Here is an 18,902-nt window from a genome sequence, read left to right as displayed (position 1 = left end):
CTCTAATTTATCAGATCTACAGCTTCGTGGAGTACACTTTCTCTAACTAACCAGCAGGTGGCGTCCACAAGCCACCTGTTCTCCACAAGCCAGTTCTCCCCTGCTTTGCCTTTGTGGTGAGTGGGGGAGTGAGTCTTGTGGGGTCCAATTGGTGTACCAAGCTTGCGTGTGTAGTTGGTGTTGCCCGCCCTGTATATGGGGCGTGTTTCTGGGCAGTCAGGGAGAGGGGGTGGCTCTAACAATCAAATCTCCCTGGTGATCCTAGAGTTTTAAAGCTGCTGCAATAGTCTAATCCTTCAGTTCAGTCCTGCCACAGTTTGTCTCTGCCACTGACCCACAAGTCCTTGATATTGGTGTATGGCTCCTGAGACTTGCAAGTGGGTCCCTCTTCCAGGCTGTGCACCCCCTGGTCCTCTGTTGAGGGATGACTGTGTTATGTCACAGGTGAGTGCCATCCCCCCAGGGCGGTTCTGGGATGCTGGGCTGTGTAGGGAGGCTCCCAGTCTGCTGAAATGATGGCTGAATGGGGTTTTGTTAATTCACACTGCTCCACCTTCCCAACTCTGGGACAATCAGCTGAGGTTGCAGGGAAGGCTAATGTCCACACCCAGTTTTGTGGAGTGTGCCTGTTATTTGAAGCACTTCCATCACACTGGGTTGTGTGGGGCAGCTCTGGGCTATGGGGCTGGCGATGGGCAGGAGTGTTTCCTGTCCACCAGGATGATGGCTGTGAGCAGACACCCCCCTTTTCTTGGGAAGTTATGGTGTTTAGTGAAATTTCTCAGCCACTGGATTATTGCCTTTTGTCTCAGAGCTCTCTTAGTTCTGCTCTTGTCTTGACGTGCCCAAATTGCAATTCTTTGAAGCTTTCTCTATTGGGCTTCTTAGAGTAATTGTTTTAGAAAAAGAAAAAAGGATTAAAAAAGAAAAAAAAAAGGGCCCTCCTCACAGATCTAATGGGTTATTGAAATGCTAAGAGACAAAGCAATTAGGGCCATTAAGGAAAGTTCCACGGGGCAGAGAGATCAGCTTTTCTTCGGGATTTGCATATGAGCCTGAGGGCCTGAGCTCTGCCTTTCCCCTTTCTATGTTCACCAGAACTCCAAAAATCCTCCGCTTTTATTTTGGAGTTTTTCGTGCTGTTTTTTCTATGTCTGTCTCCTGTCTGCTGGGCTGGCTGCTCTCAGATTCTCTGGTGTCTGGTCTCAGTCTATCTATGGTTGGAGTTTGGATCAGTAGAATGAGTTTCCAATAAGGGCTGCCACTGCAGTTCTCCCTTCTCCTTCCTGGAGCTGACAGCCCCTACTCCCACGGGACTGAGGCTGGAAAGGAGGGGCGCGGGTCCCCTGGCCACAAAAACTTACAGATTTCGCTGATCTCGGCAGTTCAACGTGTTCATGAGTGTTGTATGAAGTATGCCCAAAGTCAGATTGCTCTGTGGTGTCCAGTCCACGCAGTTCCTGGCTTTCTACCTACTTTCCTGGAGGAGTAACTAAAACATACAGCTCACCAGTCCGCCATCTTGCCCCCGATACACATTTTTAATTGCATAGCAAAGCACACTATAAATAAAGTCGAGACACATGACAAATTGTAAAATACTTGCAATTAGATTACAGACAAAACTAATCTCCCTAATTTATAAAGAGCTCTTAAATATAAAGTAGAAATGGATCAAAAAACAAATAGCAAAAAGGGCAAAATATATGAGCAGACACTTCATAGAAGTAGAAAAGTGAATTCCTTTACATATATGGAAATATGCTAAACCTTATTTATGAGATAAGCAAATTAAAACACCAGAATATCATTTCTCACCTAACATATCTACACTGGAGAACAAAATAATGTGCTCTCTATAAGAGGAATTTTGGCAATATCTAACATAACTGCATATGCATTTACTCCTTGACTTAGAAATCCCACTTGTGCCTGTTATTATTAAGCCGTTGTTTTCTTAGCTCCAGAAACATCCTACCAGACTCAGCTCTGTGATTCTGGGACAGGACTCTGGAAACCACATTTCTGCTTTGCCAACGGAGTCCCTGTTAAACTCTGCCAGTTAGGGTGCTCGAGAGAAAGATTGCGAAGCAGGAGAGGGGGCACGGGACATGTTTCTTCCTATTTGCTTTCTATTCCTGTTCTGCTTCTTGTTTCTGTTCGTATCACCAGGCAATGCTCCTTCGCTCTACAAGTGGCAGTTTATTCTAGCTTGTAGTTCTTTAACATTTGCAGAACCAGTTTCATTGTCCCCCTTCAGAGACACCAACACGAGCCCCCCCACCCCTGCAACCCCCGGAATCCCCTCTGCAGCGGTCCAGGTCCTAGAATTATGGGGACCCTCCTCCTTAGGGTCTAAGTTCTACTGATTCCAACTTCTTCCTTTTGTTCCCCCAACCAAAGGGAGAGCATCTGCTTTCTGCGGTTGCCACTTATAAGACATCAAGTGCCTTCTTTTTGCCTTTTCAATTGCTCAGTATAGTATATTGTTCTGTATAGTATATTCTCTCTGTTGAAATAACTGGCTTGGCACTTGTCTTCTGTCTGGACCCCGACTACTACCCAACACTTTAGGAATCTACCCTGAAGAATGAGCCTCCCCAAACAAAACAGTATATTCACTGTGGCATTATTTGTAATAGTAAATGACTGGAAAGAACCCAAACGTCCATCATTAGGAGACAGTGAATAAATTATGGTACATCCTCTCAATATGCAAGCTTAAAAAACAATCAGGAAAGATCTCCATATACTACCATGATTATGATTTCTACTCTGTTAAGGTCCAAATATTTATATATAAGGTCCAAATATTTATAAATATTTATATATATGAAACATAAAACAGAAACTCATTTAAATGGCTACCTACAAGCAGCAGGAGAATGAGGTGAAAGGAACAGAGATGGATGTTGAAACTTCTATGAACATTGAAAATACCTAAATAAATACGTGAACCATGCAAATACTTAACAGATTTTAAAAATTACATCAGAAAGGAAAAAAATACAAACCCTGACATTGGTTTCAACATATATTCATGAAAAAATTTCAACAACCATATAATAAAAATTTATCATACTGGGAAAAGATGGGCAAATTCTTAATGTAATAAAAGATGTTAGATGAAACATAAAACAAACATTCTAATTAATGGTAAAATGCTGACAGCCTTCTGTTGAGACTGAGAAGAAAAGTGTGCACCCATCGTCATTTCCATTTAACAATGTATTGGATGGAGGTTCTAACTCAGACAGTGCAGATTTAAAAAAATGATTGAAAAGAAGAAATAAAACCATATTTATTCATGGTCAATATTATGCCCATAGAAAATCCAAAGGAATACATAGATAAGTGATTGTAATTAGAAAGTGACTTAGAAAGTTTGTTGATACTTCTATGTTGACAAAGACTCTATATTCTGACAACAAACAATTAGAAATTTATTTGTAAAACTTGTTTTAAAATTCAATTTACAACAGGATTAAGAAACTATCAGATAGGAATAAATCTAACAAAATCAGAAAATTATAAAATATTATAGATAGAAATTAAAGAAGATATAAATATATGGGAGGTATACTATGTTCATGGGCTGGAAGATTTAATATTGTTAAGATGGAAATTCTCCAAATTGATATATGGATTTAATGCACTCCCAATCAAAATTCTGTCAATTCTTGTGCATTGTATAGAAACTGAGTATTATTCTAAAATTCATTTTGAAAAAGAACAAGGTGGGAGAATACTTATAAAGCTAAAGTAAATAATTCCCTGTAATACTGGAGGACACACAAGGATACACACTCATGCATACCACCACCTCCACCAACAATGGAACAAAATAGTGAACCTGGAAACAGACCCAAACATATATGGTCAGTTGAATCATGGCAAAAATGTCGTTGCAAAGCAGTGGGTAAAGGACGATCTTTTACATAAATGGTGCTGGGACAATTTGATATCCATATGAAAAACAAACAAACAACAACAAAAACCAGAACTTGACCCATATCTAATAACACACACAAAAGCCAACTCTAGATAGATAACAGACCTAAACCTCAAAGGCAAACAGTAAAAGCTTTTAGCAGATAACATAGGAGCTATAGGAGCCTACATCCATGATTTCTTAAAACAGGTCACAAAAAGCACAAACCATAAAATATACAATTGATAAATTAGGCTACATTAAAATTAAGAATTTTTGTTCATCAAAAGACACCATTAAGACAGTGAGAAGTCAAGGCACAGAGTAGAAGAAAATATACGCAACACATAAGACTGACAAAAGACTCTTATCCATAATATATTTTTAAAACATTTATAAATCATTAAGAAAAAGAGAAGAAAACTAATAAAAAATAGGCAAGAGACATGAAGAAGCACTTCACGAAAGATGACAACCAAATGGCCAATAAACTTATGAAAGGTGCTTAGCTGTCCTTGTAATCACCACAAATTAAAGTGAAAATGATTTATACCACAATGGCTAAAATTGAAAAGATTTATAACCACGTGTCAGCAAGGATGTGGAGCAACTAGGATATCTGGAGGACTGTTCAATGGTACACCCACTTTGGGAAGGAATTTGAAAATTCTTAAGCCCTATGAACTAACAATTGCACTGTCATACACACACACACACACACACACACACACACACATAATATATTACATATACTGTGCCTTTATACCCAACAGAAAGAGGTGTGTGTGTACCAGATGTGAACAAGAATGTTCATAGCAGCATTATACCTAACAGCCCTAAACAGTAAACAACCCAAATATCCATCTATGTCCCGCTAGTCATAGAACTGTATCTTACACAGCAATGAAAATTAATAAAATTGCAGTTACACACAAAAATGTGGATGGATCTCCCAAATATAATGTTGAGTGAAAAAAGGGACACACACGAAGTACCTACTACACAACTCCATTTATATAAAGTTGAACGGAGGAAACACTAACCCATAGTGTTTAGAGATGAATACGTAAACATGTTCCTATCATCTCTGTGTTCGGATGAAAAAAGGACACAGGAAATCAAGGAAGCAATGCCCGTAGACTTCAGAATAGTAGTTACCTTCAGGGAGAAGAAGGGGGTTGGGCTGGGCAGGGGAAAGAAGCAGGGACTGCCTCCAGGGCTGCTTGGACAGCCAGGCTGCAGCGGCATAGGTGTTCATCTTAAAATAACTGCTTAGGCTGTACATTTTTGTACACTTACTGTATGCTATTTTCTGTATATGTATTATAGCCTGCAATACATGGGGATTCACAACTTCTCACCCAGTTCCCAGACCTAAGTCAGCTCATGTAGTCCCTTTTTTGAGGGGACACCAGGTCCTTTGAGGAATGACCCTCTGATGTGGTGCAGGTGTCTAGTGTGAATCATCCCCAAGCCTATTTACTAGGGTGACAGGGACTGGGGAAAGGGAAACCCATACCCCGATTTCCAGGGACTATTAGATTCTGATTCTAAGACTCAAATGCCTGTGTGGTTCACCAGTTAGAGCAGAAGCTTACAAAGGACAAATGACAGATGAACCCTTGGTTCAAGTCCACATAACAGCAGGTCCAGTGAGACCACAGACCCATCTTAAGGTAATTTCCTCAATCCTGGAAGGGCACTCATGGAATGAGAGTTGTTACAATGGGAAGGGCCAAACAGAAGCCCCTGGAACTACTCTCCACCTCAAATCTAAGACAGTAAATCAAAAGTCAGTATCACATCCCAGGAGGACTTGAAGATATTGGTGCCACCGCCAAATCATGAGTTTTGCAGGGGTGGTGATTTCTACCTCATCCTATTACTCCCGTTTGGTTGGTGTAAAAGCGTATGGGTCATGGACAATGATATTAGATTACTGCAAACCCAGTCAAGAGGTAATGCCAACCTGTGTTTCCAAATGTGTTATCTTTGCTGGATCAAGACAACAGACTTTGACCAACATTGGGGAGAAAAAAGACAACACTTGGTAGGACTATTTGGATTCTGGAGGCAACATGTACATTTGGGTGTGCTGCTCCAACCAATTACGGTAAACTATAAGGCAACCAGTTTGGAGTGGGGGCATGGGACAAGAGATGGTCCTGCAGTAGGTCTATGCTGTGCTGCCCACTGTCCTGCCACTGGACCTTATGACCCAGCCAACCAAACAGTGTTCAAAGTGTCTAAATGCCACTGGAAGAGAAAGCGAGGTATGGAGTCTCTGGCAACCCCAGATAGGAGAATTACGGCCCTGACTCCTACGGTTTTCAAATAAGACCAAGGCCGCCTTCTGCCAAAATATGTTCTCCATTTGAAAAGCAGCTCCTGGCTTCCCTTGGGCACTGCTAGAGACTGAATCATGGGACACCAAAGTGGTCCATCATGAAATACATGTTATCTTATTCACCAAACATTTATAAAATTGGCTGGCCATGGTGGCACCCATTGTATGATTAGAAGCAGGCTCCAGGGGGTACAGAAGGCCCAAGTAAACTGCAAGATCAGGTGCCCCAGACTCCCATGGTACCTGCTCCTACTGCTCCACCACAGTCCTCTCAACCACACCTAAGGCACTACGGGAAGTTTTACGGGACCTCTTAAGAAAGGGGGAGAAGCCCCATCCTGGTTCACGTGGGAGCTGCAGTCTCTGCTCTGCAGACCCGCTTGGGAGCTCTGACAGTGGTGCAGGAAAACCCTCCCGGGGGGCACAACTTTGGTGGTTCTCAGGGGTGGGACACCTTGGACTGGGGAAGGAAGGGGTTAGGTCCCTGGCATTGTTGTTAGGAGGAGGGGGACCTGAGGGCCAGGCTAATGTTTCAGAATCAGGGTAAAATTTTCTTCTTTGAAGAAACCTCAAATACTTTGGAGATTTCCAGGTCAAATAATGAAGTCATTCCTCTAAGGGGTGAGGTTCAGGGAACAAGGACGGGGCTGTGGGCTCCACCCACCCCACCTGTCACAACCTGGCCAAGCACAGTGGGTCCTGTACTCACTTGGGCCCCAGCATGTGGCCACTCCATTCCATGCCTTTGGCTGGCCTGCTCCTAGGATGCAGACACAATCTGAGAATCCTCAAAGGCCCAGCACAGTGCCTGAGCACAAGCCTCCAAGAAATGTTATGGAAAGAGTAAGCTACAACCTAGCATTTTGAGAGGCACATTTAGTAATCCCAGGTAATCATCACCTAGGGTGTATCGCCTCTTTACCTGTTTCCCAATGCCGAGTTCAGATGTCCCCAACCTATGTCAGAGCCCCGAGCAAGGAGGCCTGGCCTCAGGAAGTGAGCACTCACCCTCCTTTGCCTGATCATCCTTCCACTGCCTCCATCTGCCTTTTCAAACCATCAACTTTAAACATATGAAGTAACCCTTAGGTCCACAAGCTCCCCAAGGAGCACGCGGAGGCATCCTAGGACTCCCTATCACCTGGATTTTAGGGAAAAAGGTCATGCTCTAGCCCCACCTGTGTCCTCCCCACCCTCACTGTTTCTTTAGCTGGTCAGAGAAGGTAATGGAAACCTTCAAACATGCTCCTAACACAGAGACTCTGTGCTTTCCTGGCTGTGCTTTCCTACTGTGGGGAAGGCCCAATGAGAGAAGGCCTCCCAGCTCCCCTTGCTGCTGTTAATAATTGCAAAGCTGGGCCTAATTTTATTAGAACTGACGGAAAGAGGGCCTAGGATAAGCCAGTTCCCAAACCTGTTAATAACTCACTTCAACTGGGCTTCAATAAATGTCTTGAGGCTGTATCTTCTACAGGATTCCTCAACGCTGAGCTTCCGAGGGCTCTTCACTTGCTCAGTATTTCTGCACAGAGGACATTCCCTTTTCCCCTTCAGCCAAGTCTCTTACCTGTGTGCCTCCTGAGAAACTGCAGCAAATGTCACTGGGAGTGTGGATAGATGGCAGTGGCTGATCGAGAAGACCAAATTCAAACCTCATCTGCTACCAACAGCTCTCCCAAAGGAGTTCCCCATCTTGTCCAGCAACTGCATGCAAGACGTTGGTTCCTCTTGTGACACAGAAGGAGCCACGTGGGGTTTAGACAGCAGGGACCATGCCAAAACGGGGAAATCCTGCCCTGGATGAAGCAACCTCCACCTCCCCCCCCACCGCCCCAGGAGAATGGATGACCAAGCTGGAGGCACAATTCGTGACATGCCCACATGCACTGGCATTTCTGGTGGAGTCCTTGATCGTAAAGCATTTGTGGAGAGAGGCCAAAGTGATTATAGGACAGCCACTGTGAGAAGTTGCTGTGAGAAATTTTTCCCAGTTAACTCTTTTGGAGAAAACTGAAGAGGGGACTAATTGATTATTTAGTGCAAAGACCTTAAGTGTCTTGGGAACTTCAGAGTAGGGTGAATGGAATTAGTTCCTTATGTATGAAGGGGGTCCTCCCTCCCCACTCACCGCCCCCATCCCCCGCAACATTCTTAGCCATTACTTGGTCACAGCTGCCCATGCTCAGATATACCTACTATCCACAAAGACATTTTAGAACAGAAGATTGACTATATAGGTTTTTGTTGTTGTTCTTTTTAATTCAGAAAGGAAAGGAAGAAAATAAAAAATATTCGTTTAAATAACTATTGAAGAAAAGAAGATCTGGGCTGGATGCTGGGACCTGCTTCTAAAATGGGTATTTATTAATGGTTTAAACAAAACAAACAAAAAAAAAAAGAAATAAATTATTCTGTTCAATACTGTTTGGCATAATTGCAATTTTTTTTTCATCTTCTAAAGACTCAAAATAGCCTCTTTAGGAAGCACTGAAATGAGACTGGCAAGAACGGCTGGTGCTTGGATTCCCTTAAATGATGGAGGAAGTCCTGAGAGAGGCACTCTGCTAAAGGTCCCCCAAAGCCGCCTCCCGTTCTTTACTCCTACTTTTGGAATTGGGAAGGAACAGAATCAAGCGAAGTTCTCAATATATTAATTTCTAGGCATGCCCACTGCCCTACCCAATCCTCCTTTAACATACTCTCCTCTGGGTTTCTGTTCCCCCAGCCAGCTGCAGGAACTATACTAATGGCTAGGAGGGTGCTTGGTGATGTCAACTCACTAAGAAAAAGGGTGGGATTTGTGTCAGTTACTGTTGTGAGAGCGATCCTTTTGGTGGTTTAGAAGCTTCACAGAAGCCCTTTCTCCTCCTCCTAAACTTCCCCAACCTTTAAGGGTGAGGGTATCAGCAGCTTCCTCTAGGGACTTAAGCTGGGTTCAGTCACGGAAAGAGCTTCCAGCTGCAACCCTACGTTGTTAGCTTCCCAGCCCTCCTAGAGCTGGAAATGGAAAGGGGGCCGAGGGAGGAGGCAGGTGGTGAGCACTGGGTGGGGAGGGGGACACGTGGGCAGGGGGAGAGGCATGCAGGGGGGGCCAGTCTGTTCCTCCCCAGCTAGACTCCTGGCTATCTGCATGCCAGTTTAGAATTTAAAAAATCTTTGTTGGTCAGCTATACCTGGTAACTTCAGGCTGACTAGATTAAGTGCCCAAAGCAAACTCCACCCCAAGCAAGAGGGTGGATGGGTGAAGGGTGAAGAAGGTGCATGCACCAGCCTCTCAACATGTTGCTCCCTCTCCCTAGGTGTACCTGCGTGTATGCATGCGTGTATGAGAGCAAGGGGATGAAGCAGCAGGGGGCCCAATCCCTGGGCAAGTTTTTGATTTTCAGAGCAACAAGTAGGCTGGTGAGGAGGCCCAGGGCCAAAGGAGACACTATAAAACAATGTGGGCATATAGGAGGGTCGGAAGGTACATGTGAGTGAGAAGCACCTTAACATCTGATGTGACAGGGCTTCTTTGTCCCTTACCCTGTTCCTTACACCTAAGTTCCAGAGTTAGGCCTTAAGCAAATTCCACCCCCTGACAAGAGGTTGAGTATAATTCTTTAGTTTTCTGGAGAGACACTAAATGCCCTGGTCAGAAAGGCCATTCCATAGGGTGGCCAAAGGCTGGTAGGAGAGGGAGGAGATGAAGGGACCACCCACCCTCTGGGTTTTCACCGTGACTGCATTTCTTTGGTGGGTTGACACTCACCCACCTGAGCCTGATAAAGGAAATGTGGAGGCTAACATTCTCTTGGAGGCCTGGACAGATTTGGAAGGACTCGAGCTTTTCTCCTGGGGCTAAAGCGCACTTCTGAGCGCCGACCTAGAACCCCCTTGGACCACTAGAAAGCCTTGTGCTCTCCCCTTCGTGCCCCACCTCGAGGACACAAGAGTCCTGCGCGCAGGGCGGGAGACGCCGGCCCGTCTCCGCCGGACACCCAGGCGAGGCCACTACTGCCCCGACCCTTCCCCATCATCTCCTCGGCGCCCCCGGTGGGGTCAGACCGGCCTGAGACAGGTACCCCATCGAGGTTTAAACCAACCTCTACTCCTTAAAACGCCAAAACAAAAGTCCTATCAAAAGCACAAGGGAGTGTGGGATAGGGTGGGGAGGAGCGGCCGCTGGCCCGCCTCCGAAGGCCTTTGATTGGAGGAGACGAGGCCCAGTGCCGGAAGTTCTCCTTGAGTCGCATGATTGGCTGGGAGAACGAAAGTCTCCGCCCAACTGCAGCATTGATTGGTGCCAGGCCCCCAGAATCTCATGATTGGCGGGGGGGCAGCAGGCGCTCGCTGGACTGCAGCATGATTGGTCCAGACCCGGAGCCTGGCGTCGCTCTGGATTACCCCAAGGGCGCCCTATGTGGGCGCTGTGTCCACGCCGAGGCCGCGGCTGGGAAGGAAGGGTCGCGGTGAAGCCAGGCTCAGTTGCCTCGATAGACCTCGATCTTGCTGGCCTTGGCCAGCAGGTCGATAATGTGGGCCTCGAAGTCCGCATCGTGCACGCCCGTCTTCCGGAACTCGCCCGCGTACCGGTTATTCTCCCAGTAGTGGTGCCAGTTGCCCCGGCTGTCGGCCCCGAATCCGTACACATTCACCTGCACGCAAGGACAGGGCAGCGTCACCGCAGCGGTGACCGTGGGGGGCGGGCGCGGGACTCCCTGGTCCGGGAGGAGAAAGGGAAGCAGCCACAGGATGGCAGCCAGAGGCTGACAGCTCATCGATTCCCGGACCGCGGGTAGCACCCGGGAAGATTAGGGGACACCCAGGCCTGGCACTGAGGCCACTGACTCAGAGGGAGCCCTTGGTTCCCTTTTCAGTCCTCCTTCCACCCACCTGATTACATCAAAAAGAATGTCTCAGGTTGGGGATAGTCTGTGACAGCCCTTGCTAACTTCCTGGGGTTTTTTTTTGGAAAGCTGGTCAAGTAAGCAATACCACACAGTGAAGAATTTATTGGCAAAAGTGGGTGTGCTGGGTATGAGTACTAACCTTTAGGACCCAGTAACCCTGCTCACCAGTGAAATGTGCTTTCTTGAATGGCTAACCTCCATTTTTAACAGAGAAATCGGCCTGGGACTTGGAGCCACGAGAAAAACAGCCAGCTGAAATGTAACTACATGGTTTCCAGTCTATTTATGCTTATGGTTACTTTTTCCTTATGACAAGTAGTATCAGTTGTGGTAGTAATATTGCATTTCCTGTTTAAATAAATTCAGTTTTTTAATGAAGTGATTTCAGAGTTGGTAAAAATCATAAAAGTTGTTTGGGCAATGCAGATCCATACTTTACAGCATAGAGATGGAGGAAATCAAAGCTGCCTGCTTTCTGCCTTCAAAAACACCTTCCTGAGACCCGAGAAGGACTGCATGCCCTGTGTTCCGGGGTCCCCACAGCTTTTGACCCCCCAGATGGGCCTACCCACCTCATCGCACACGTGCAGGGCGAAGAAGAGCACCAGCATCCCTGTGGAAGGGTAACGCCCATGGTGCTCTGTCCACCGGTCATGGATGTACTTGAAGAAGGCCGGGTTGTAGATCTGGACCTAGAAGGAGAAAAGGCAACAGGCACAAGCGGGTCTCTGGGACCGGGAGCCTCAGGTCAGGCTCTGGGCAGCTCTGACAGTTCCTCTGCCCACCACTGGACCTGTGCCTCCTGTGCTCCCAGGCACAACAGCAGATGGACCCTGAAGGTTCAGGAAGGGAACTGGGGGAAGCCTGAGCCTCAGGACCAGGCACGCCATGAGTGTTCTAGTGATATGGGAGTGAAGAAGGGGAGCAGGTAGGAGCTTACCTTTTCTTTGTCCACTCGCAGGAAGGACTTCACTGGGGCATAGGTGCTGCAAGCAGACAGAAAGGTAGTATTTCAGACGGCTGCGTGGCTCACGGATGCCTCTGCTCCCCCTAGGCCTGAGTGATGGCAGCCTCACAACAGGCCTCCCTGCTTCAAGTGATCTCCTACCGCATGCTCATCACCACAGTATCTTGCTAAGAAACTTGATGACTCCCCATGTCCCCCAGGATAAAATAGGGGTGTTTCACCAAGTGTTGTAATCTAGCCCCAACCTTTCTTCCTACAACTCTCGGCTGTGACCCCTCCACTGGAGTTAGCTTATCATCTCAAGTCCACATGTTTGGGCCCTTACTCTGCCTAGAATGACATGATACTCACCTCTCCTCAAATCCCATCTTCCCTATTGGCCAGCCAGGCTTCAGCAGCCTACATTCCCTTTGCTTAGCGTTGATGGGACTGAAACTCCATAGCCCTTTGTCTCCCTTATTTATCCCTTATGTCTCCCAAACATAAGCTCATGAACATACTAAAGCCAGGAAAGTTTATCTTATACATCTGTGTTAAAACAAACAAACAGATGGTGACATACATAGTGGATCAGTAGCTGCCTGGGGCTAGGTGGTAGTGGTGGAGTGAATGGGGGTGATGGCTAAAGAATGCAGGGTTTCTTTTGGGGGTGATGAAAGTGTCCTAAAATTAATTGTATAAGGTTGCACATCTCTATGAATATACTAAAAGTCACTGAATTATACACCTTAAATGGGTGATTATGTAACTCAATGAATTTAATTATTGTTAAAAAAAAATAATTGGTGGACTGAAGTTCCCATGGTCATATGGGAACTGCTCCTAAAGAAAGTCCTCAGAAGGCAGAACCCCCACAGGTAGAAATTACCTCCTGGATCCTTTTCTCACCTTTCCACACCACCAGTATGCTGGATGTCACCAGGCAAGAAGTGACATAAAACAAACTGTTTGTGTCCTTGGCTAACCCACTGGGGACTTCCCTAGTATTGCCTCCCTCTTCAGTAGCTCCCCGTGGCCAGAATCGTTCAATGAAAGAAATTCTAAGATCCAGTCCCTAGGAAGACTTGTCACCCATGGTCCCTGAGAGCAGCAGGGCTCACAATCGGATCTGCCCTGTGGACAGGGCACTGGCAATCCACAGGAGGTCCAGGGCCTTGAAAGGCACCAGCACGAAGCTGACGTTGGCGGGCAGGTTCTTGGCACTCTCGGGGTACATGAAATGGTGGGTGGTACGGCTGCCAACATCCTGCTCAAAGCCCACGGTTGGAGCCTGATTCATCCTGCAGGGAAAAGAGGGTGACATGAGAAGAAACTGTCAAAGTGTCATGGAAACTGGTACGAGAGTTTGGTACAAAGGGGCATCCACTTTGACCCAGCAATTCCATTCCTAGAACTCTATCCTCTGAAAATAGTCGCATAAGGGTGCAAAGACATGTGCACAAAGATAAACACTGTGGTATTATGTACAATGGTGAAAAGCAGAAACAACTGAAAAAATAAATCCGTGAACTATTCAGTGAAAAAAGCAAATGGTTGGACTGGGTGAAAGTATTCCACTTCTTTGTATTAATATATATCTTTTGAATACCTACTATGTGCAAAGAGGGAATTACAACACTGAAAAGGAAAACTTATAACTGCATAGTGTGATAATAATTTTTTATTTAAAAAGAAAGAAAATAATATTTCTGTATATGAATAGAAAAAATCTGAAAGAATATTAAGATTAATGGTTCCTTTATTACTCTATATATTTTTTGTAAGTGTACATAATTTACACACACACACACACACACACACACACACATATACACACACACATATGTGTATATTTGTTTTTTAATCAAGAACAGCCTTCCAAAGCTTCTCAACTCACCTAGCTGTTCTGCCCACTTTCCTACAAGAGGGTGGAAACAAGTATTCCTTTGGCCCCTGGGACGGATGGACGCCTCTATCTGTCCTGCCACCTCAGGACAGCCTGTTCCTGTTACTTTAAGTCCTCGTCTGCCCTGAGCTCTGATACTGTCTGCCCCTGACTGTCTCCCTGCTGCTGTCATGGAAGAACCTAGAAACCCCAGACAGTGCAGTTCTCCCATCCTGCTGGTATAACAAGCAAAAAAGGCTTCCATTTCCTGTCAATTTGTGCAAAATATATGATAAATAAAATCAAAGCTCCCTTTTGTGGTAAGCATCTTATGAAACAATGACAACAGCTTTTTAAAATATATATCCGTAAAGCTCTACCTTCATCTTTTTTTTATTGTGAACTTTAACATATATACATAACAGTGATAACTTTCAAAGTGCACTTTCACAAGTTGTTACACAGAACAAATTTCAAAGAATGTCATGGGTTCACAGTTCCACAACTTTAGCTATTTACATTATTGTAAAATATAAACATAAATGTACATACAGAAAGGTGTCAACTCTCAATGTACAGCTCAACAAGCAGTTATATAGGTAATTTCAAAAATTATTATGGGTTACAGTTCCACAGTCTCAGTCCCTTCCCTATTATGAAATACAAGGTATATACAGAAAGGTGAAGACCTTCAAGGCACAATTCAATGAGCAGGTATAGAGCAAATCCCAAAGGCTACCAAACCAGCTTTTAACACAAACCTGTCGGTCGTTTCCTTTTCTGCTATGACCACTTACTTCTGAAAGCACTCCCGACAACCGTGCACTACCTTACAGAATCATAACTACCAAAGGGGGTGACACAGGGACCCGGGAGGGAGGGACAGAAGTCTCCAGGTGCCTCTCTCAGCCTTTTACGTCAGTCCTGTAAATGCAGAACAAACATGCCCTGTCCTTGAATGGGCTGGCACTTTCTGACTGGGCTGGGTGAAGACCTCCTTAAGAGGGTGTTGGAGCCAGTAGGGAAGTGTTTCTTAGCCCAGAGATAGAATTGGGTAACCAGAGGTGGAAGAACTGGGTCAGTGGCACTTAAGTTGGGCAGGGCCAAGGCTCACTCTTGTAGAGACCCAAGAAACAAGCCTCATCTCACCCGGAGCAGAGAGGACAAGCTGGCTGTGCAGATTCCAGGACTGCAGCTGACCCTAGGCTGGTTTCTGAGGGCCTGACAGCTGCCTTTTCCACTAAATTGGCAGCCACAGCTTTCACGGGGTCCTTGCAAGGCTGGTTTGCCAGGATCCCCGCCTCCCGAGCCTTCACAGGGCCCTGCTGCAGAGCCTCCACCCCTATCACTTCCCTCCCACTTGTCAGGCAGGCACCAGTTTTCAAAAGTCTGGGAATGGAGTAAGAGGTCCAAAAAGATGTTTCACAGCCTCCAAGGGAAAGGGAAGGGACATGGTATTCTTTTGGGGACAGGATTATGTTTTGAGGCTCTGACTCATTCTAGAAAGCCAAACCCTGGAAGGGGGCCAGAGCAGGATGGGGAGAATAAGATGGATCTCAGTGACTTGGAGCAAAACAATCTAGAATTCTATCCACCCCGGCTTCTTCCAGTAGCCAAAGAAGCACGGGCCACTTAGGGGTAGGGGCACAGGCAGGGTGGATGTGTGCTCTTGTTTAGAGTTTGGTGCCTAGTTGCCCTGTCCCTTTCATTCATTCATATATTTACGGCATGCCTACTATCTGGCAGGCACTGTTCTAGTAGTTGTGTACCTATCTGCTGGCTGACTGAGGCAGGAACAGCCAGCTCCGTTTGGAATAGCTAGCAGGGCTGAGGACATATAGGAGAGAAAAGACAGCTGGGGGGACTGGTGGGATCAGCCATCATCTCACTGTAGCTCAGCTCTCCCAGGGGGGTTTACACTGGCTCTGCTTCCAGGGTAGGAGGTCTTCCTGTTGGTTCCAAACCAAGATGTGCCTACAAGCAGAATCACCTCCACTGCCCTCTTCTGCTTATATGGATCAGCAGCCAGCTGGCTACCATCTGGGTCACCACTTCCAGAAAGCTATTCCGGGGCCACTCCAAAACACCACATCTCCCATCCTGGTCCCAGAGGGAGGTTCTGTAAATTACTTTTTGCAGCCTGGCCTGACTAGGCTACTACCAATGTCATCAACCATGTCTTTTGGGTCTGCAGGGCTTCTACTCCTCCTTACCATCACTGAAGTGGGGAATGAAAGCTCCCACTTGGTACAGGTGGCAGGGGAAGCAGGAGCTTCAGGCACTTGGGAGAATCACATTCTCCTGGCTCCCCATTGCCCCGGAGTGATGGAAGCCTCATCCCCAATTTTGCCCACTGACTCTGGGTAGACAGAGGATCCTCTCTAGCTCCCATCTTGCCTCCCTCTCACTCTGGGTGCCAGCAAGTAGAGGATGGGAAAACTCTCAAATAGCTCTCAGTTCCTGGATGGAGCCTAGCATCCTCCTCTCTCCCCCAATCCCCACTATTTCCCAACATGAGAAAGGTTTTGTAAGGAATGTTGAAAGCCTCAGAGACATATTGCTGTCTTGGTGTTACTATGGAGACAGCAACAGTTTCTAAGACAAAGCCCGTCCTCCCACCTCCTGGGAAACCTGGTCTTTCCGTATTGCTCATCCTAAGAGATGCTTCAGTACCTTTATTCTGAAGGTTCTTCCTCCACCAAGGAGTGGGGTGGAAGAAACCCTGCTGTGGCATTTCCCGACCAGGGTAAAGTAAAAAGGCTGTAAGTGCAGGAGCACACAGAGCAGCCCCAGTTCTGGTCACATGTCCACCTTCTGGCCACGCCCCGGCCTGCACTGCCTCGTGCCTTGAGTGAATGCCCACCCAGCACTTCTCTTTCCTCAAGGCTAGGCACAGATGGCTATTGAATGAGTGACTCTAAAAGGCAGAGCCCCAGGTAATCTAAACCTTATGAGATAAAGGTGAGGGCAACAGCCCAGAACAAGCACTGGATAGCTCCTTCCTCTGCCCTGGACGCAGGTCTTGAGTCTGCAGGAGAAACATCCACCTGTCACTATCAACCAAGATGCTGGGTGTCATTTGGGAACCTCACTCTTGGCCCAACCACGGAGGGTATAGGCAGGCAGGAAGGGCATCTGGTGGGAGTTTCACCAAACATCAGCCCTTTTCAGAGAAATTCTGAGCCTAGGAACCTGAGCGCAGGCTTCAAGCAAAATTTGGACTTGGAATTCTGCCTTTGTGTCCACCCAAAGGAGAGAGACCTGAGCCTGAACGGTGTCCATGTCTCACAACATCCATCCACCGCTGGCAACTACTAAGCTGCCAGACAAGGCCAAAGGAGGCCATGCCCCCTCCTGGAGTCCTGCCTTGTGCCCACCCCGGGCTCCCAGAGCTCACCTCATGATGAAGTGGTGCCCGTCCACAGCCGGCCCATAGCCAGAGCCCCGCAGGTTGCCCGAGTTGCCCACCACGGCACAGCGCCGGCACTGGTGGGGATCGCGGAAACGGTAGGGGTTCTCGCCCGGTACTATCTGGAACAGCTTCTCCAGCACCTCATAGGTGTTGTGTGACTTGAACTGAGGCTGCAGCATCTGTGGAGATTAGGAAAGAGAAGGGAGGGGAGGGGAAAGGGGAGGGGAAGAGAAGAGCGTGAATAGGGAGGGACACCCCCACACACATTGGCCCTCAGCCTCCAATGTCTAAGCCACACAGGCCTCCGAACCCAGGGCTCTGTCAGAGAGTGGGATTTCTCTCGGAGTGGTGAGGAGCTCCCCCCCCACATTGGTGTGTCTGTTCTGTGACCTGGTTCCCTGCCAGGCATGAGGACTGTGGAGTGGAGGAGGCTGGGGTTGAGGTGCTATCAACCCATTCTTGAGGGACCCGGAGACGCGTGCCACAAGGCAGAGAAGCTTCCTGGTATGCAGAGCCCCCTCCACCCCCCGAGTCATAGAAAGAGGTGACTTTGAATGAGGTTAATGTGGAGAGAAACCCTGCACAGCTTCAGGGGCGCATTTCCAATCAGCCTTTAGGGGTGCCCCTGGGACTTGGCCTGAAGCCAGGATGGTTACAGAGGCAGCATCCTGGGCAATATTCACGGGATACCTGCAGCCACTCCCTCGGCCCTCAGGCATACAAATTCTTTTAAAGCCAGATGGCCTGAATTAAACTGGCGCCCTGGCCCCCCTCTCCCACCAGCAGCCAGCAGTGAGAACTGGAGTCTAACCAGATCAGAGACTATGATCACCACAGGACTTGCACACTAAGGGGCCAGGCAGGTAACACACAGGAGAGAAGCAGCAGGTGGGGACCGTGGCAAACAGGAGACAAGTGCCCCATCAAAAGGGACAACTGCTGACTGTTGCCATGTGGGACTGTTAAGCCCAGAATGGCCATATTTTCCAATTTTTCAAGAGAAACTGAAAATATTGATTTTGTGAAAAATATCCTATCTAAACGTTAGTAACTAATGCAAATATTTTTAAAACATTGAGTGGGCTGAACTTGGTCCATGGGCCACCAGTTGGTAAGGTCCAAACCCGAGCTTTAAGATTTCTGTAGAGCGAGCCATTACCCCAGGGCTTGTGGCCAGCAGGAGCTGGTCAGGGGACGGGGTGGGCCTGCTTCTGTGTCTCTTCTCTGAGCACAGGAAGGACACCAGACAACAAGAATATGAACTCATTCTGGAGAGGGAGCCTGGCTCCGAGACAAGAATTCCTCTAAGCTCGTGGCAAAAGGATGGGTGTGGGAGCCTAAGAGAAGCGCTTCTGCTGAGAGTCTGCTGGGGAACAGGCCTGGTGCTTCATCAATGCCGAGTCCCATCCTTGTGGGCAGGAGGCATCTCCCCCGGCCCCGGAGTCCTGTCCACCTGGCCGCTGCTGAGTCCTCGGGCAAGGCATGAATG

General features: G+C 47.2%; 1 protein-coding gene across 5 annotated transcripts in view; it reads right to left on the bottom strand.

The window, feature by feature from the left end:
• Positions 1-8,516: 8,516 nt before the first annotated feature.
• Positions 8,517-18,902, bottom strand: part of ST3GAL2 (ST3 beta-galactoside alpha-2,3-sialyltransferase 2) — a 46,971-nt gene continuing 36,585 nt past the window's right edge. For all 5 annotated transcript variants that reach the window (XM_037816294.1, XM_037816292.1, XM_037816293.1 and 2 more), the window contains 5 exons: positions 17,399-17,592; positions 13,238-13,417; positions 12,111-12,156; positions 11,743-11,862; positions 8,517-10,915 (listed from right to left, as the gene is read on the bottom strand). In XM_037816294.1, the coding sequence (XP_037672222.1) occupies positions 10,742-10,915; positions 11,743-11,862; positions 12,111-12,156; positions 13,238-13,417; positions 17,399-17,592 (714 nt within the window). In that variant the 3' untranslated portion in view covers positions 8,517-10,741. The remainder of the gene's footprint in view (positions 10,916-11,742; positions 11,863-12,110; positions 12,157-13,237; positions 13,418-17,398; positions 17,593-18,902) is intronic.

The sequence above is a fragment of the Choloepus didactylus genome, chromosome 22, assembly GCF_015220235.1.
Source record: "Choloepus didactylus isolate mChoDid1 chromosome 22, mChoDid1.pri, whole genome shotgun sequence".
In the NCBI taxonomy this organism is placed as follows: domain Eukaryota; kingdom Metazoa; phylum Chordata; class Mammalia; order Pilosa; family Megalonychidae; genus Choloepus; species Choloepus didactylus.
The sequence above is the reverse complement of the archived record's forward strand: the minus strand, read 5'-3'. Positions and strand labels throughout refer to the sequence as shown.